At 37.6% G+C, this 19,440-nt stretch overlaps 3 protein-coding genes across 7 annotated transcripts; 1 reads left to right on the top strand and 2 right to left on the bottom strand.

Moving 5' to 3' along the window:
- Positions 1-566: 566 nt before the first annotated feature.
- On the bottom strand, positions 567-11,316 carry LOC129794041 (zinc finger MIZ domain-containing protein 1). Of its 3 annotated transcripts, none has more exons than XM_055834617.1 (9): positions 10,503-11,316; positions 9,304-9,376; positions 7,975-9,222; positions 5,115-5,458; positions 4,681-5,039; positions 4,463-4,607; positions 4,224-4,399; positions 3,594-4,101; positions 567-2,511 (listed from the first exon to the last, which is right to left on the bottom strand). In XM_055834617.1, the coding sequence occupies exons 3-9, from the start codon at positions 9,170-9,172 to the stop codon at positions 2,365-2,367; spliced, it is 2,877 nt and encodes a 958-aa protein (XP_055690592.1). In that variant the 5' UTR covers positions 9,173-9,222; positions 9,304-9,376; positions 10,503-11,316; the 3' UTR covers positions 567-2,364. The 3 variants fall into 3 exon arrangements, with proteins under 3 accessions (XP_055690592.1, XP_055690593.1, XP_055690591.1); XM_055834618.1 differs by having other exon boundaries at positions 3,594-4,029; XM_055834616.1 differs by having other exon boundaries at positions 3,594-4,104; positions 10,503-11,315.
- Positions 11,317-11,418: 102 nt separating this feature from the next.
- LOC129794043 (nuclear receptor coactivator 5) lies at positions 11,419-13,039 on the top strand. 3 transcript variants are annotated; one of them, XM_055834623.1, is made up of 2 exons: positions 11,419-11,650; positions 11,819-13,039. In XM_055834623.1, exon 2 carries the CDS (start codon positions 11,867-11,869, stop codon positions 12,920-12,922), a length of 1,056 nt encoding a protein of 351 aa, XP_055690598.1. In that variant the 5' UTR covers positions 11,419-11,650; positions 11,819-11,866; the 3' UTR covers positions 12,923-13,039. The 3 variants fall into 3 exon arrangements, with proteins under 3 accessions (XP_055690598.1, XP_055690597.1, XP_055690596.1); XM_055834622.1 differs by having other exon boundaries at positions 11,765-13,039; XM_055834621.1 differs by having other exon boundaries at positions 11,419-13,039.
- Positions 13,040-14,283: 1,244 nt separating this feature from the next.
- On the bottom strand, positions 14,284-19,436 carry LOC129794042 (cell division cycle protein 27 homolog). Its single transcript, XM_055834620.1, has 5 exons — positions 19,219-19,436; positions 18,912-18,987; positions 18,682-18,829; positions 17,474-18,291; positions 14,284-16,137 (listed from the first exon to the last, which is right to left on the bottom strand). The coding sequence occupies exons 1-5, from the start codon at positions 19,240-19,242 to the stop codon at positions 14,678-14,680; spliced, it is 2,526 nt and encodes an 841-aa protein (XP_055690595.1). The 5' UTR covers positions 19,243-19,436; the 3' UTR covers positions 14,284-14,677.
- Between the last annotated feature and the right edge of the window lie 4 nt (positions 19,437-19,440).

Here is a 19,440-nt window from a genome sequence, read left to right as displayed (position 1 = left end):
TCTCAGGATCTACTGGATGGATTTTGATGGGGTAAAAAGAAAATGAAAGAAGAAGCATTAGCGAAAAATGTACCGGAACAGTTTTCTGAATTTCAACTCAGAAGCGGAGAAAAGTAGACAAATATTCTTATTTATTTTTCTCAACTTCTGAGTCGAAATTCAAAAATCTATTCCGGTACATTCTCCGCTAATGCTTCCTCTTTTATTTGCTTTTTACTTTATCAAAATCCATCCAGTATATCCTGAGAAAAACCTATCTTTGTGTTTTAGGGCAGTTCTGTGAAAAAGTCGGAAAATCACAAGTTGGCGTCGCACCTAAGATGGTGTAAGAAGTTACGGTAACACTCTTGAATTTTTAAAATTTATCTTCTTGAATTTTGAATAAATTGGTAATTTCTAAGTCATTGTAAAGATTACAAAGAAAATACATTTTTATGCTTTTCTTTATTATGCTGATCGTAAATGGGTTAATCAACAGAATCATGAGCGTGAAGATCCGCAAATTCGCCCAAAAATTTTATTCTCTTTCTTGTTCCGGCTCTTAATTTAAATAAAACACACTAATCTTTTTTTTTAATGACTAGATACACGATTTTTATTTATATTAATCTGCCCAGCAATTCTGAGAGTATTCTGCAAGCAGACGTAGAGAAGTAAGTACCTTAAAATGTATTTTGTATTATAAGTATTTCCTTTTTTTCTTTTTCTTTCAATTAGAGAAAAAAATGTGTTCTTCCTAGAGAACGAGGCATTACAATTAAAAAATAAAAATATCCTTCTCATAGTCTTCTTCTTTTATATTTTGAATTTTCCAAAAGAAAGAAAAATCATTCACTAAAACAAACCCCAATTAGTTGATATCGGAACGTATTTACATGGGAAAAAAATGCCGCATAGTTTAAAGTTTTTCTTTTACCTTTTTCAATAATATCTCATCTTTTTTTTGTTGTTAAATATTTATACTGCTTTTTAAAAGACTTTTTTTGTTGTTAAATTATTTCTTCCTCCAGGAATATTTTATGTACACTATAAAAAACCACAAAAATCGTGATTAGAGGGGAAAATCTTCATTAATTCTTCTTGCTAATCCTTAATTTTCTCCTTACTTAAAATTAAATAATTCGTAGCAATGACACAACTTGGCACAATCACCCGGCATTTTTTCTTCATTCTTCGTTTTCATTTCTTTTTTTTTTTACCAATATTAGTGACAGAAAAATAAAATAAATTAAATTCACGAAGAACAATAAAATATTTTTTTTATATAAATAAAATACCCAAAAGTGCATTATTAAATGTGATTTTGTGACAAATCAAAAATGTGCAAAAAAAAACAAATAAGATTATAAATAAAAATTAACCTAAAGCCCCAGAAAAAAAATTAATCAGACTACCCCACGAAAAAAGCAAAATAAAATCAGTTTTTAATGTTTTTTTCATTTTGGATTGATTTCAGTGATCAAAAAGATAGGAAAATTATAAATAAAAAATAAGATAAATTCGCATTAAGTTTTGTATTTAAAAAAAATACGAAATTTTTGTTATTTTCAGTGTAAATTCATTTTTCAATTTCTTTTTATGCATGATGTATAATAAAATTTTTATTTATGTCTCTTAAACTATTAAAAAAATTCCCTCTATGGACCTTTCTGTTTGTTTCTCTTTTATTTTTTATTTTTTATTTTTTTATTTTCATCTAAAATTTTAATTTAAAAATTTAATATAATTCTTCCTTCGCATTTTATTGTAGAACTTTCCCAGCAAAACTAGACTCAAGCTAGTGCTGAATATTCTTCCAGGGAATGGCAGTGTTAGCGAGTGATTTGATGCGACTTCTCGGTGGTTTACTTCATTTTTTTTTTTAATTTTCCCCTCGCGGAAATTAATTTAAAAAAAAAATAAAAGTTAAAAACATGTCCATAGATTTTTTTTAGCAGAGAGAATAAAGCTTTTACCATAAAATTCAAGCATAAATAATTAAATAAAAATATGCATTATTTTTTTTTAATTTAGTCGTAAGTTGTATCATTTTCTTGTTAAATTGTAAGATACTTTTTTTTGTTTTTATACGTGCAATTACTTTGATCAATGAGTAGCAATACTACTTTATGAATTCAATGTATCTGAAAGTTTTTTTTTTACTTCATTTTCATTTATATTTTATCATTATCCCTCAGCATCCTTTTTGATTCAAATATAATCATTTCCATCAATATTTTCAATAATAAAATCACGTTTTGTTTTTCTTACTAACTGTTTTAGCTTTCATCTTATTTTGTTTTTGTTTTTTTTTTAATCAATTTTGGGGCGCTTGTAAATCCGGCTTTTGCACAAGGGGATGATCTCCCCTCTTTACTTTGCCGATCAGTCAAACAGCGAGGCCAAAAGGTCATCATTGTTGGGGTTGTTGCTTGAACCACTGGACGGTGGTGTATTGAGATCCTTTGTTGGATGGTCCAGATACGAAAGTAATTCCATAGCATCGATGTTGCTGTCTGACAAAAGTTGCAACTGCAAACGCAAAAATTATCATTTTTATTTTATTTTTACAAAAATTGAAATTTTTCTCAACAATCTCACTTAATTTTTTTTAGACAGATCTATGTATGAAAATAGAGAGAAATGTAGTTAGAAAATCGGAAAACTATGAAATCTGTCTAATGAAAAAATTAGAAACTGGATATTTTTTTATTTTTCAGTGACTAAGAAATCCTTGAAAACTTAGAAATTTCAGAACAAATTATTGGAATTTTAAATATTTAAACTCATTTACTCTATACGTACCTATAGAACTTGTTAAGATAATAATAACAAAATAATCTGAAAGATTTGACAATTAGGTAATATTTCTTTTTGGATCCAAAAACTTTTTCATTTATTTTACATAATTTAGAGAATTTTGTAAATGAATTGAGTCGAATTATAAAAACTCTTTGCCACACTTCAAAACCAATTTACAAAATTAAATTGAAAAACATTGATTTAATTAATAATTTCAAAGCAAGATCGGTCAAATGAGAATTAAAGGGGTCTCAGGAAAATTGTTGGAATTGACATATTTTTAATGTTTTCATTTTTCTTGAGGATTTTCTTAAACTCGGTTTTCCGATGTTGGCTACATTTGTAGCCTAATTATTGAAGTGTAAGAAAATCACTTTCCGCCATCTTTGGTGCGACGCCATCTTGTGTTTTTCCGACTTTTCCAAACAACTGTCTTACCTAAAACACAAAAATAGGTTTATCTCAGGATCTACTGGATGGATTTTGATGGGGTAAAAAGCAAATGAAAGAGGAAGCATTAGCGAAAAATGTACCGGAACAGTTTTCTGAATTTCAACTCAGAAGTTGAGAAAAGTAAACAAATATTCTTACTTATTTTTCTCAACTTCTGAGTCGAAATTCTAAAATCTATTCCGGTACATTGTCCGGTAATGCTTCCTCTTTCATTTGCTTTTTACCCCAAAAAAATCCATCCAGTAGATCCTGAGAAAACGCTACCTTTGTGTTTTGAGAAAAATCTCAAGATGGCGGAAAGGATTCATTCTACGATTTTCTTCAAGAATAAAAAAAGGGATAATAAAAATGAAACTCACATTCAAATCCGGATTGGCTTCCCCATCTATAACGGCCTGCAGAACCCCCTGCTTAAAGGACATATCCGGTGTGGAGAAATTCGCCTCTGGTAGAACACCCCCAACACCTCCCGTTGCAGCTGCCTCCGTCTCTGATCCTTTTCTTGTATTTGTGGAATGCTGCTGCTGCTGTTGCTGTTGCTGCTGTTGTTGTGCACTATTTGGCCTATTTGATGGCGGTGGGACCTTTGTGGGTGTCATTTCACCACTATTATTGTGCTGTGATGATCCCGGGGTTAGTGGCGCCCCCGTAATACTTCCCGGTGTCGGTGGCATTTTCTCATTAAGTGTCTTCTCCATTGCATCCAGTGGATCGAGAGAATTCACTGAATCCGTCAATTTGGCCAAAGGATTCCCCTGTGATGTAGCTGATGTACCACCACCACCACCCAAATCACTGTTCAAATAGAAATTCCCACTCCCTGAATCACTTGTTCCACCACTACTATAGTAATTATCATGGGAACTTCTACTGTTTTGATTTTATTTTTAAAAAGAAAATTGAAAAAAAAAGAAAATAAAAATTAAACTTAAAACAACTCAAAAATAAATAAAAATATTAAAAAATTTAAAAAGGGATAAAAGTCTTACTTGTTTGCACCAGGAGTACCTCCACCACCGGTCATCATGCTCCCGCTGGCGATGGTATTCATATCTGGGCACATGTATGGACTCATGGCTTGAGTATTGTCCCACGTGGGAAGAATTGTTGATCCCGGACTCATAACTTTGCTATTCATTTGCTTATTTTCAGCATCCGTTTCCGGCTTTAACGAGAATTTAACATAAAAAAATCAGAAAATTCTGCAAAAATCTCTTTTTTCTCTTACCTTTGTTATGGCCACATTCTTCCTCACTGCCTTCCAATTGGCCCCATTATCAATGATAACTTCATCCACATCCTGCGTACTGAGAGAATTGAGAATTGCCCACATGTACTGATCCACTTCTAGTGTTTCCGTAAGTGCAGATTTGCTGTGAAAAAGACAAAGAAACTTCCTGAAGAAAACCATTTACGGGGAATTTTAATATTTCTTTCCAGACTTACTTGCAAATTGGGCATCTCCAGCTGCCTCTCTCGCAATTAATTTGCAGGTAGGACTCTAGGTCGAAGCATGCAAGATGCCGACACTCCTGTCCACGTGCTGGCAGGGAGATTTTCTTGAAGGTGATGGGACACTTGAGCGTGACCGTCTGTGATGGTGTATCTGCTGGATTATCCCCATTCTGTGGATTTGCTGCTTCCGCTCCATCCGGTGGACGATTCGTCGTTGCTGCCACTTGTTGGAAATGACATTTTATCTTATTGACACAGTGCTCAGCAGCTAGGAGATTCCTCCTCAGTAAGCCCTGCAGGACATGCCTAATTGATGGCCGATGAACAAGTTGGAGGACAAAGAGATGACTCTACAATTATATTTAAAGATGTAGAAAATATTTTATTTCCAAACACATCAGCTAGCTGGAGCGTTTGAAACTTACACAGCAGCAGGCGCTCACGGTGATCTGAATGGTATTCCTACCAGGTTGACAAACCGCCTTTAGATAGAGTGGCCTGTGGGACATTTTGGGTTCTCCACGATCAATTATAAGGGGAATTGCATTGGCAGACACTTGTACGGATGCCGGCCAATTGGTATTCATTTGACGATCCTCATGGTGGAAGCACTTGAGTTGCAACTCAAGATCAGCCCGACTCATGAGTGTCCCATAAACATTGGGCTTCAATTGGAACACATGATTGCTCACGGCCAAATTGTGTTCCAAACGGAAGGGCTGCAGTATAATTCCATCTCTCACCGGAAAAGTTAATCGCATTTCATCATCTACATTTCCACCATACAGATGATGATGACGAATGAAGAAAAAAAGAAAAACGAGAGAAACAAACAAGTGAAAAAGTGTTAAATTTTATTTTCCACAACTGACCATTCTCTACTCTATGTGTACATTGCAATGTGTGTGTGCATTACGGGCCAGCAGAGAGTGAAGCTACTCGTCAAAGCAAAAAAAAAATTGTATTGACATTGCACGCAAAAAAAATGTGTCAATTGCGCGGATTTTTTAAAACTTTTTTTTTTACAATTTTGCCTTCATTCTCATTTCCCTTTACACCGCCCCCTCCTGCACGAGGGGGGGGGGTAAAATGGAATGCAAGGCAAAGAGGAACAACGAAAAAAAAAACATTTGATAAACAACCTCTCCGCACGACGACACTCATTCTGGGTAATTTGCAAGAAGAAATTTAACAATCAAAAAATCACACCAAACTCACTCAGAAAAAAAAAGTTCCTTCAAATGTGCTAAAATTGGCAATTTAATGGCGAGCTTTTTCTTGTGCAAAAAAAAGCTCTCTCGCACACAATCATAATTAATTTTCAATGCCAAAACTTATCAATTTCTATATTATTAAAATAAAGAGAGAAAAAAACTGATTTTTCCTCTCAGAGTGTTTAAAAGGTACTTCAATGCTATTTAAATAAAGTATTTCGTCACACAAATGCATCGATTTATTTCCGTAAATTACGATATGTCGTCTTTTCTCACTCTATTACCTACCACTAGGAACCTCAAGCTACAGTGTGACTCATTCCCAATGCAGTCAAGTAAATTGTTAAATTTTTTTTTTTTGAAGGACTGAAAAGCTAATTTAATCTAAATATTCCTTTTTTTAGGACTTCTATCGTAAAAGTCGTCAAAAGAATTTTTTATAAATTTTTTTAAAAATTTTTTAATCAGAATGGGTAAAACCTTTGAAATGGTCATTACAAATTATTCCACAAAATTGTGAAGAATTTATCGAATGCATGATGGACAGAATTGGTTTTTTTTTTAATAATTTGTTTATATTTAGTTAATAATCAGCAAAAACTAAACAAAAACATGATTTTGTCTTCATAATTTTAGTTTGAGATTAATTTCTGTGAGATTTAAAATTTTTCATATCACCAAACGACATAAAAAAAAGATTACAATGCTCATAGAAGGACCTAAAAGGAAAAACTCAATATGTAAAAACTTTTACCCTGAATACCAATTCTATTTCAATTTTTTATTTTTGGAGACTTTATAAAAGTTTGGAGACTAGTTTTTTTTATGGTAAATACCAAAATTCTTTTATCTTTTACGCAGAATACCAAAATGATCTTTTATCATAAAAATAAAATAATTTTTTTACGCTGAATATGGCCCTTATTTTTTATCCCAGGCTCTGGAAAATTTTCAAATTTTCAAAATTTTTCAAAAAAGTTCTCAACCAAAATTTTTGAGTTTTTTTTTTAAATCTTCAAACTTCTTTTAACCGAATTCATTCAACTTTCGTAACTATAAAAACATTTTGTATTCTTTTAAAATGCCCATAAAGGTAATACTATTATCTTTTTAACTTCTTTCTCGTCGACTCTGAGAAATCTTAATGTAAAAAAAATTATAAAATTTTATTTTAATAGTTTTAATAATAATTCCAAAAATTTCCATAAAAATTGGTTAAGAAGATTTTTTTTGAAAATTAATTAATGAAATGTATTTCATTGTCTTCATTCGTTTAGGGTTTAAAGAAAATTGTTAAATGTGTTCTCAATTCAATGAAAATCACCGAAATGGTAATTTCGTTTCTGTTTTTTTCTTTTCATTTAATTTTTCCTTTCCTTTTCCATATTTTCTAGAAAAATATCATACAATTCAGCAGGATTTAATCAAAATCGGATAACTAATTACGTTGTTAGAAAAATCAGACAGAAATTGAAAATAGGCTTCATATTTTTGCCGTTGTGGCGCGACACATCAAGTTCCGTAAAGAATCACATTTTTTTGGATTATTCGACTGCATTTAACTAAAATTTTAATTTATTCAGTCATTTTCAATGTGAGCAAAGACTTTTATAACTTTGAATGGTTATTAGGAAGGAAGCTCAATTGCCTTTGGCCGATTTTTAATGAAAAATTACAGCGGCCATTTTTTTTTCGTGTCGAGGCGCTTGTCGAAGCGGCCATATTAAATAAAATACTTGATTGATTTTTAATAGTTTATAGATCGAAGTCTTGATATATCATACAACATATACTAACTTTTAACATTTTCTTTACTATTTTACCATTTGACAAAGAAAAATCAAACAATTTTATCTTTATGCTTGCACTGTGAATGCTACACCCTGTGCTTTTTGTTGCCATATCTAAAAACACTTTTATGGAACACAAGAAATCACACTTGTAGCAAATTTTCTGAGAAAATTCATTCGATAAGTGACGCAAGTGCGGCGAATGAAATTGCTTTGACGATTCTCTCTCTGTGATTCTTAAAAAAATGGGGAAGAAATAAAAAAAAGAATTTTCTACTCACTCGGATTGATAGGTGGCTTCACGTCCGGATTGGGGCTAATGTAGGGTGTCATGAGTGAGGCTGGTGTGAGAGGTGGGGTTGGATTTCCCGGCACTGGGCTATGCTGATACCCAAGCCGTACATCTGGCTGCATACTCTGCTGCATGTTTGGCTGGAAGTTTGTCCCACTCGGCAATGGGGTTCCTCCGCCCGAGGGATTCGAGTACTGTGGGCTACCCGTTCCCGGGCCACCCTGTGTATACGGTGGGGATGCATAGGGGATGGCACTTGACACCCTCTGTGCCTGTTGCTGCCCCATCATTGGCGGCCCCCCGGCAATGGGTCCACGCCCATAGTTGCCGTGCATTGGTCCAGGAACCCCAGCACGACCATACTGAGCCGGTGGTTGTTGCTGCAGTGGAACAAAGTGCTGCTGTGGTTGCCCCTGTTGCGGAGGAAATTGCTGCATTTGCCCCATAGGAACATTCTGCTGCCCCATCGCATACATCCCACCGCGTTTCTGGGTGGCATGCATTATTGGGGATGGATAGGGTGCCATTCGGCGAGATTGATGATACCCATTGGCCATTCCCTGCATCTTTGCCATGGGATTCATATCAACCATCTGTGACATCTGTTGCATCACATTCTGCCCCATTTGCCCTTGCCCCATGTGCCCCACCTGACCCATTGGCATCTGATTCATCGGCATCATCTCCTGCTTCCCAGCATTGTAGTTTATGTCCATCTGACCCATCTGCTGCATCCCATGCGGAATGTTTGATCCACTGCCCGGCATAAATTGCTGCCCAGCTGCATTGCCTGGGAAATTGGTCATGTTCCCATACTGATCTCGCCCCTGAATCATCATACCTCCACCCCCCTGTGGCCCACCAAACCCAGGCCCATAGGAACCCATCATGACATTATTTCCTGTATTCTGTCGCCCCTGTGGATTGTACATAACTCCTCCTCCTCCTCCTCCCCCCGGGATATTCTGCTGCCCCGGATTCTGATGCCCAAACTGCTGATGCATATGATGCTCCTCCATCATTCCCGTGTTCTGTGCAAATTGCGGCCCCATTTGCCCCTGAAATTGCTGCCCATACGGATTCCCCTGCTGCTGATACCCCATCGTTGGATCCCCATAATTCCGTGCTGGTGGCAATTGATCCTTTGCCATCGTTGACTCTGTCGCTGTACCCAGTTGAGGATTCATTTTGTTCTGTTTTTTTTTTATTTGTTGCAAAAATTACTTTGCTAAGCGTTCTGAAAATCAACACACAGACACACAGACACGTTTCCATCAACTACTCATCTCAATCAACCCCCATGCCCTCCATTTCTTACCATAAATATTGCGTGAAATTTCATGCCATGAGATTTTATTGGTGTCTCCGCATCATTCGCAGTTTAACAGACACTGAAACAACACAAGGAAAAGCTTTTTTTTTCTTCTTCTCCTTTGCTCTTACTCTCTACTCTTATAGACTGCGAGAGGGTATGCCGAATGGAGTTTACAGAGATTTATAATATTTCTATTTGTGGCCGAAAATCGACCTCCCGCACTCGAAAAACTCGCATGAAGAAAAAAAAACGCAGCAATAAACAGATCGAAAAAAGAGACACGGAAATTTTTAAGGAGGTATCGCAATGTAAAATATTTACACTGCCAGCCAGAGTAGCATTTTAAAAGGGTAAAGGTCCAAAATTATGGGAACATGAACATTTAAAAAATATTTAAGAGAATGATTTTGTGTGTAAATCTTCTTTAAATTATCTTTAATGTCGTTGTAATTAATTAGACAATTTTCATTAAAAAAAAGAACATTTTTAGGCCTGAGGAAGTAGTCATGGCTCATACGAAAAGTCATTGAAAATAAAGGAAATTACGTGTTTTACCTTCACAAAAATCTATCTCATGAATTATTTTTTAGTAAATAGATTAGGAATATATTTAGCATAGAAAGCCAGTGATTTAGCCATTTACGGTATATTTAAATACGTAAAAGATAGACCATATTTCAGACAGCTTAGACGTTTCCTTAGAAGTCTGAGAAATTTAAAATTAAATTAAGTAATAAAAAAGAAATTTTGACATTTAAAAATGTTTGAATGTCAAAATTTGAAATATTTAAATGTCAAACTAATAATGTTACATGTCAAAGTAAACGTCAAACGTTAGAAAATAAACTTCAAACATTAAACAAGTCAAGCAAAAAATTTATTTATTTTCTCAATACTTGATTTTATAATTTTAGAAAGCTCTGTTTGTAAATTTCTTTTTAAATTACTAAAGAAAAAATTAAAAATTAAGTTTAAATTGAAAGGAAAATAACTGTTCCGTTCCCATAATTTTCCAACTCTTTGAAATTTTTTAACAAAATTCTCATTCTTTGTAAATTTTAGGCATTTTTTTTTACAAATTTTCTTTTTAAACAAAAAGTTCCTTTTATGCTCTTTGAGAAAATCATAAGATTCTGGGCAGCTTGGCCAGGAGTTGGGATAGATAAGAAAAAACTCCTCATCCGGAAGGGGATAAAACTCACCTTATTTGCTGCTTTGACTGCTAAACATCCTCTGTTTGAGTGTTTTTCCGCGAGATAGGTGCACTCTTAAAGTAGCTTCGTGACATTATCCTCTAATGCGATGAGCCAGTGTCCTCCTGCCACCTAGAAATCTTCCTTCACACCACAAAATCAATCGATTCCAGAGGTGGGAGGATTGCACTCACTTTGCACGTCTCTCAATGATTTTTCTCACCCCCTTCTTCCTCACTGTTTTCACCTAAATACACCCCTTTGGGGCTATCTTGTTCACACAGTTCACACCACTTGCCCCACCGAGCTGTACACTTCACTCCAGGAGGACTTTCTGGACGTTTTTTCGTGGAAGTTGTCCCACAATCCCGTCTCCGAATGCGACGTTGCCAGTGTTTTGCATATAAAATGGCGATGGCTTCTTTTTGGGATTTTTTGCCCTTCTTTTCCCGGGTCAAAAGCCACTTTTCACACACTTCCGGGCTCCCCGTTTGTACGCAATTCTCCCCTTGGGAGTCCTATGGGGTGTCCAGTGGGATTCAGAGGGTCGGGAAGCACCCTAAATGCGAGTATTGATTGAAAATCCCCAAGAGACGGAACACTGCACTCGATGGTGGGAATTATTGATTGCCACGGATTTATCACGACTCTCAGCACATCCCCTCACACCTGATCCACACACGTGCACTCTTGGGCGTTCCGTGGAGGTACACGTGCCACGAAAATGGGCATTTTCACGTGGGAAATGGCGATAAAAGTGGATTTTCGCGAAGACGCCGTGATTGTGTTTTCGTACAAAAATTGAATTGTCAAATTTTTTTTGTTGTGCTGAACCGCAAAATAAACGGCGGCCATATAAAACGAGCGACGCACTCCGCCGCTAAGAAATTCTTGGCGACTTGAATGCAACTTCACGTTGAGTGCGAGGGAGAGAACAAAATGTCAAAAAGAAATAAATAAACAAACCCCGGACGCGAAAAAGTCTCATTATTTGGGAAAATTGAGTTAAAATAGGAGTTATTCTGGGAAAACTGCGTGGAAAAGCAGCTAAAGAGAGTCTTGAAGAATCCATCTGTGAATTAGCTTCGTTGTGGACGTGCTTGAGAATTTATTTTCCCGGAAAAATCCTTGAGAGTAGTTTTGGTCAGAGAAATTAGGTTAGGACGATGGATCTGAGTTTTATTCGCGATCCCGCCACAGTGCGGTCCCGTGTATACGTGGGGGCACTGGCGGAGGGGACAACGCGTAAAGAGATGGAAGATTATTTTCAGAAATACGGGAGTATCGTTGGTGTGGTGGTTAACCGGGGCTTTGGTTTCATCCAGTTTGAGTCGGAAGAGTGTGCAGCGGCAGTTCTGCAGGACAAGCACGGCATGATCCACGGGAAGAAGATCTTCGTGAAGCCAGCTCAGACGGGGATTGGGAGTAATCGACCAGCTGCCCAGAATAATGTGCCGAAGCCGACAGGAGTGTGGGATGCTGCGGATCCATCACAACCACCTCCAATGGCTCCAGCTCCGATACCATGGACTGGTGCGTACTTGCGGAAGCCCGATTTTGGGGCTGGTCTCATGAACATTCCCCCCATTAGCTACCCATCATGGATGGTAGTTCCGGGAAGGAATGACTGCGAAATCATCGTGGTCTCGAAGGCTCTCACCGCCTACGCTGAAGCCATTGAATCCCACCTCAAACGCCTGGGATTGCTCGTGGATCTCCTCTATCCCAATGATGACGTTCCCATTGGGAAAGTTTTGGGCAACATTTCCTCCCGTGGCTGCCTCTATGCCGTCCTCGTGACGCCACAGAATGAGGAACATCGGAGTATTACGGTGAACATCCTCTACGGTCAACCTGCTGAACACCGAAATATGCCCGTTGAGGATGCTATAAAGTTCATTGCTGAGAACTTTCGGGAAAAAGTCAAGAGGGACACAATTGCTTCCCAAGCTGCCCTTCCCACGCCCATTGCCACCACTCAAGCACTCCCAATCACCCCAATTGCAACGCACACCCTCAAGGACAAGCACCCCGATCACATTCAATCCCTCCTTGTGCTCCTGGCGGAGAATCGAATGGTGACTGTGCTGCAGTACGATAAGATCATCAAGTACCTCAATGAGCGTCGTGAGATGCAACTCAAAGTGGAGCTGGGCGACGAAGCGGGAACAGCCACAGCCATCCTCGAGGAGCAGGCGCAACATCAGAAGAAACAGCAGCAAGAGTTGGATCTGCAGCAGAAGATTCTCAGTATTCTCAATGGGCCCAGTATCACCGGGAGTAGTGCTACAAACACTAAACCCCCACTGGCGCCGGACAATCCCAATCGTGAGAACACCATTCGCCTCCTGCAGGACCCCAAAGTGCAAAAGGCACTCGATACTGTACTCAAGAGCACCCTCTTGCAGTCCTTGGATGTTTCTTTCTAAATTTCGCCAATTTTTCCTATTTTTATTAATAAAATAATATTAAAAATAATTCTCTGTATGATTTAATATTATGAAGCATTTTTAATTATAAAATAAACTAAAAATCAGCGAAAAAAATGTCTTTCTTTTCTTTCGGATTAAAATTGAACAAGGGGCATTTATCTGAATTTAAAATTATGTTTTTCTTTGGATGTTCGTGATATTCGGGAATTGATTTTCTGTACTATGAATAAATATTCTGTTGGGAATATTTATTCGGGTTGTTTGAGAGAAATAAACAATTAATCGGGGATCATATTCGATATAAAATTCTAATTTTTGGACCATGATCAGTGATACTCCATTAATTAGAATTATTCGGGAATAATCGGCAATATTCGATATATTCGAGACGAATAATAAAGGAATATTGTATTCAAAAAAAGTGTTTTTCAGCTAATTTACTTAATCAATTCAATTGAAGCGTAATTTCAAATTTTATGCTGAATAACTTGATTGTGATGCAAAAGAAAACAATCGCTATCTTTCACGTTGTCTAGCGACGTTTTAATAAACTTATTGTAGGCTGAAAGGTTCGTAAAATTCCGAAAAATAACTCAACAGAACCTGAAGATGACAAATAACTTTCACGAAACGTCATACAAGACAAGCTTTTTGTTTACTCGTTAAAGTTCAGAATTTAGCTTTTCATCAACATTTAACTATTCTAAAATTATTTTAATAATTTCAGTACCTATTTATACTCAATTTAAATAAACTTTGCACCAAAGTTCAATCTTTCAATATAACTTACCACAGAAATAAATTGTAAATGAAAAAGAAGAAGAATCTATTTGAAAGAAGCATTTTCTGATTGGTTGAGAAATTTAGAGGGGAATTCGAGAGAGAAATTAAATATTCCATAGTTTAAATCGAATATTCTTTTTGTCATTTTACCCGTTTTCTTGGTAAAATAAAACGCCTTTCTGGCGCCAAAATGGAATGTTCTCTGTCTTTATGACTGAAAAAGAATATTCCCGACCAAAAACGAATATTTTCTTGATTAAAATCAAGGATTCTTCTAACTAAAATTAAATATTCTCTTTACCAAAATACAACAGAATATTCTATTTTTCAGAATCGAATATTCTTTAGCCCAGAATCTAACATATTTCCTAATAAAAAAACAGATATTCTTCTGATCAAAAACGAATATTTTCTTGATTAAAATTAAATGTTCTCTTCGCCAAAATATAACCGAATATTTTCCTGACCAGAAAAGAATATTTTCTTGACAAAAATCAAATATTAACTGACCAATAAAATAATGTTACAATCAACTATTTTTTCCTCTTAAAATAAAGATCAAAATTAAAACTCAATTTGTGATTTTTCATGATCATTTTTATTGGCAGGCCACTCTTTTGGAATTTTTTTTCTCTTTAAAAAGGAAAATTGTTTGTAAACACAAAAAAAGAATAATGATGTAACTTAGAAAAAACAGAATCTACAAAAATTTATTCTTTTCCTAAATTTAAAAAAAAATTGAGTTTCGATAAATAAGAATTTTTTTCTCCTTCCTTGCTTTCGAGTAAAAATATTTTTTGTTGTTGATGTCTCCAATATTCTTGGGGGCGGGGGGACCTGCATTTCAGGGAGGCTGGATCTATGGCGTCTGCTGGCAAATTGTTTTCGTGTTATCCTGCTGCTTCTTCCTGCTCCTGATTCCTTCGCACAAATCCACACATTACAATAAATTTCTCACAATATCACATATCAGAAACTATCGCTATCGTAGGGATTACTGTGTAGCTCAGGCTCAGCTGTCCGTAGCTGCGTTGAATCGTCACTCCTCTCCGAAGCTGGCTCCTGATCATTCACCCCACTCTCGAGGGCACTTCCGGATGGATTGACACTTGGTGTGGTACTGGCGGAGGCTGCAGCACGGACAACACTGCATGATGCATCGAATGTTTCCCGAACTTGATTATTGGCACCCTTCGGATCGAGATCCGTGGCCCAATTGAAGTGCATTAGTGCCAAATCCCCATTCCCCAATTTCTTGTGAATCTTCCCAATCAAGTAGTAGACAACACTCTCCTTGGGTACGAGCTCCTTCAGCTGTTCCAGCTCACGCAATGCCTCCTCATATTGGCCCATTTTGAACAGCATCGTTGCCCGGTGGAATTTACAAAGGGGATCTTTGGCATCGAACTTCATGGCCTGATTGAAGGTCTGCATGGCCCTATCATTCTGCCCCAGGTACCCCTGGGCAACGCCAATATGCACCATCACAACGGAATTCCGCGGATTTATCTTCAATGCACGCTGGTAGTGAATTTCCGCCAGACTATACCGCTCCTGCTTCGAGTAGATCGTCCCAATGCCAAACCACGCATTGTAGTGCCGATGATTCTTCACAATTGCCGTCCGGAAGCTCGACATGGCCTTCTCCAGTTCCTCCGTAATGACAAATTCATGCCCCAGCAGTGTGTAGGAGTAAACAAACTCCGGATCCACCTGAACAGCCCTCTCGAAGAATTTTATCGCAATCTCATGCTCTTTGTGCAGTGAAAAACAATTCCCCGCCACACACCAGGGAATTGGGCTATTCTTATCCTGCCCCATGAGATCCTGCGCCAATGCCGACAGCGACACTTCACGCTGAAGTGCCCACAGGGCTGTACTGTAGATCTCCATGAGGTGCAGTCGATGTGGTTCCCTCTCGTGAATCTCCTTGAAAATCTTTGTGGCTCTCTCATAGTCTCGCTGCTCATGGCACGCCAGTGCTGTCATACTCTGCACCCAGCTACTACTGTAGTGCTGCGGTGGTACACTAGCAAATGCCTCAATGGCCTCCCGTGTATTGTACTGACTCAATTGCAAATACCCCTGACCCAGTTGCCGCAGTAGCTGCAGCAACCCCTCAGCACTCTGACGCTTCATTGCCAGCACCTGCTGATTGAGACTCTGAGCAGCATTTATGCTATTATTGAGGAGAACTTTCGTATCGGCTGCCGATGTCACCGTCTCCACCTTCTCCTTCTCCATCTTCTTCTCACTCCCACTCAAGTGATCATTCAACGAGGAATTTATAATTGATATCCTCTGTTGTTTTGCCTTTCGCGATGGGGAACGCGGTGTGGCGAATTTGTTGATATTCTGACTACTTTTACTATTCTCCTTCACTGAGTAGCTACTACTGAAGAGCCGTGAGCTCCTCCGTACACTCTGACCTGAGAATTCAGTTGAATTTTTTTCTTTTATTTCACTTCTTTTCAAAAGGAGTTTATTCCTTTTCTTTTGGTTTGTTTGAGTCATGATCTTATTTTTTAGGACTTAAGAACGATACAAAGATTCAGAAATTACTAAACAAACTTCCGGATAAAATTTTCCGGAAAATGCAAAAAAATGACGTCACTAATGTGTTTTTTGGCTCTAGAAGTCGTGAAACATGTGTTATAATATTTCACCGGTGAGTTTTGACAAGGAATATTTGAAACATTACTTAGAAACATGATTAAAAAGTAAATATTAACCCTTTCGCGTTTTTTTTTAATCATTTATTTTTCTTTGTTAGAAATACATGAAATTCACGCAGAAGAAGTCAAAGAAGACGTTTTACCTAAAAAAAATATCCTTTGAGAGCATTCATAGAATAAATATCGTGTTAAAACAGCGTATGTTTCAATGTTTTTATGTTTCACCTTGGACGCGAAAGGGTTACCTAGCTGGCCCAATTGTGAAACATTCTATTTTCTTGAATTTTGGTAATTCATTTTTTTTCCGGGTCAGAAATTTGTGTATTTTTTAAATAAAACCAGTAAATAAAATGTCAAAGAAGATAAATTGGCAAGAAAATGTTCTTTGAGATCATCAACAAAATAAATAATCACTCTGAAGGGACCAAATGTTTCAATGTTTCATACGAACGCGAGAGAGTTAATAAAAAATTAATTCAGAAAGGAAAATAATGCAGTCTCAGTTAGGATAAGATAATGATAAAATTCCGTACAGAATTCATAAGTATTGCAATAAGATCTTATCTTTCATTAATGAAACATTAACGCACATGTTTCACGCATTTTTTCCTATTGAAATCTCATGAAACACAGAAACATTCTGACTTTTTTCTAGTCGATATCTTTACGTTGTTTCAATGTTTCATGCGGTCGTGAAAGGATTGACAAAGAGACGAACTGAAACATTAAAAAGTCCTTATAAAACTCATAGACGAAACATAAGTAAAAATGTTTCATGTATTTAAAAACACAAAAAATTCAATAATTATGTCATTTTTTGACATATTTTTGCTTGATTTTGTCATCCGGAAAATTTTTAGACGATTTATGACTTTTTTTTTAATTTCCCTTCAAGATTATGCGTGAAATTTTCCTATTTTTTTAAAATAAATAATAATTAAGCATATTATGATTATCTCTTTAAATTAGATTATGACCCATATAGCGATGAATAAACTCCTTTTCTCTTTAACTTTTACGAGAAATTTTCATTCAGATCTTTTGACATTTTTGAAATTCGTAAAAAAATAAATAAAGAAAAATCACCTACCTGTGATTCCTGGGGTTTGCTGTGGTCTCGTTGGGTAGTTGCCTGTTTGATTGTTGAGCATCGGCTTTGCTTGCTGCAGTGGCCCCTCTTTGCGATTAATAACACACTGCCCTGAATTTTTACTCTTCTTCCCGCTTCCCTTTTGATCATTCACCTCCGCCAGCGTCTGCCCCGGCGTCGTCACACCCGGTGCCGCCGTTCCATCGGTCGGACTATGCAGTGGCAGTACCCCGAAGCTTGGCGTGATGGGACTAATTGATGACAAATACTTGAATTGCTTCTTCATTGGGGTCTCAATGTCCATCCCAATGCCAACGCCACTACTGCTCAGACTATCCGTGAATGGTGTCCCGCGTGGGGTTTCCTCCAATGTGAGCACCTTCGGTACAATCAGTCCACCCTGCTGCTGTACGACAATGCACTGATCCACAGGTGTGGCCAGGATGCTGGAATTGTTGCAGGTTGTATTGAGTAGGGGTGTCCCACCCACATCCGGCCCCATAAGCACACAATTATTCGTCGTCTGGCTGTGGCACGTTGCAAAGATGTCGGTACTGCTGAACTGGAAGATTGCATTCGGATCGGGTTTCTCCCCGCGATCGCACAGATCCGCAAATGAGTGCCAAAGGAACGGATTCAGCTTCAGGGAGCGCAAAAGGGCCTCCGAAGCGAGGGCCGATCTCTCTGTTTTTGTGCAAATCTTCGCAATGAGCTGCAACGCAAAACAGGCAATCTCACCGAAATCCTTGCAAATGTCATCCAGGGTCTTTTGCTTTGTGAAATCCTCATTTGATAGCGCAGATTCCGCAGCGTGAATCCTATAAGAAAAAATATTCTCTTTCAATACTTTTGCATGCATTTTTTGATATTTTTATTGTTCTTTTGTTTATTTTATGGCTTTCCCGGATATTGAAAATTGTTTCTTATCTCTCTAACCCATTAAAAGCATTCAAGCTACTTCCCTTAATGTCTCTTGCAAATTTTTATTATCTTCTGATAAGAAAAAATACAACAATATGGAGAAATTTGCAAGATAGAGTGATAAGGTTAATGGGCCCTAAATGGGTTAATTGTATTTGCTTAGAGCATCTCTTTGAGCTCCCTTTTGAGGGCAGAAGGGTTCTTTTGGACTCTCCGGAAAAGCCACAAAGAATGAAAATGAAAAAAAAAAGTGAAAGGGAAGTAAGAAGGAGAGAAGAGAAACTTACTGGTTGAGCTCGATGGCGCATTTGGCGAGGAGGAAGCGTGACTGGGGTGTCCGTGCGCCCTTGGACTGTAGCAACCAGAATGCTTGATGTACCTGTCCGGAACGGTAGTAGCAAGTGGCCAGAAGAAAGATAGACTCCTCCGTTTCCACTGAAAAGGGAATTTATCGCAGAATTTAGTAGGTGAGCTACGTAGGGATGAAGGTCACACAGGAGACAGCAGGAGAACTCACCTTCTGAGCAGAGTTTCTCAGCGAGGAAAGTGGCATCCCGGAAGGCGTAGTGGTTTAAACAATGCCAAATGGCTGCCTGTGGAAGACAACGAACGAAATGAAATTGAAATTTGCTTTTTTCACACAAACCGTCGTTGTGCAATCACTCCAAAAATACACCTCAGGTGTGCCTGACCCAATTGCCATTGCACTCATTGCCCCACGAGATGGGGAAAGAGGTGGAAAAGCTGTGGTTTTTCCTTGTATACACCTCACTTCCTCTCTTGTTCGAAGAAAAATCGATTTGCTGCCATTGCGACCAACTAACCTGAATTGGTTCCTGAATAATCATCCTTTTTCTCGTTTCTCGACACACGTGAGCTGTTCAAGTGTACGCAACACAATTCACCATCAGTCCATGCTTCGCAACACAACAAATTCACGGCAATCGAGGTGATTTTTCCCAGTGAAAAAGAGAAAATTTATCCAAGCAAAATTCCCAAAAACACCAAAAAAGCGACAGTGCTGCCACGAACGGTATGCGTTGGTA

This window comes from Lutzomyia longipalpis, chromosome 3 (assembly GCF_024334085.1).
Source record: "Lutzomyia longipalpis isolate SR_M1_2022 chromosome 3, ASM2433408v1".
Taxonomy (NCBI): domain Eukaryota; kingdom Metazoa; phylum Arthropoda; class Insecta; order Diptera; family Psychodidae; genus Lutzomyia; species Lutzomyia longipalpis.
This window is presented reverse-complemented; position numbering and strand designations above follow the sequence as displayed.

Coding starts and splice junctions, on each gene's coding strand:
- LOC129794043 (XM_055834621.1), top strand. CDS start 11,660: ATGGATCTGAGTTTTATTCGCGATCCCGCCACAGTGCGGTCCCGTGTA.
- LOC129794042 (XM_055834620.1), bottom strand. CDS start 19,242: ATGATTATTCAGGAACCAATTCAG. Junction 18,988..19,218: donor TTATTCAGGAACCAATTCAG/GTTAGTTGGTCG, acceptor TGTCTTCCACAG/GCAGCCATTTGGCATTGTTT. Junction 18,292..18,681: donor TGCGCCATCGAGCTCAACCA/GTAAGTTTCTCT, acceptor TTTTTCTTATAG/GATTCACGCTGCGGAATCTG.
- LOC129794041 (XM_055834616.1), bottom strand. CDS start 9,172: ATGAATCCTCAACTGGGTACAGCGACAGAGTCAACGATGGCAAAGGAT. Junction 5,040..5,114: donor CCGTGAGCGCCTGCTGCTGT/GTAAGTTTCAAA, acceptor ATATAATTGTAG/AGTCATCTCTTTGTCCTCCA. Junction 2,512..3,593: donor AAGCCAATCCGGATTTGAAT/GTGAGTTTCATT, acceptor TTGCGTTTGCAG/TTGCAACTTTTGTCAGACAG.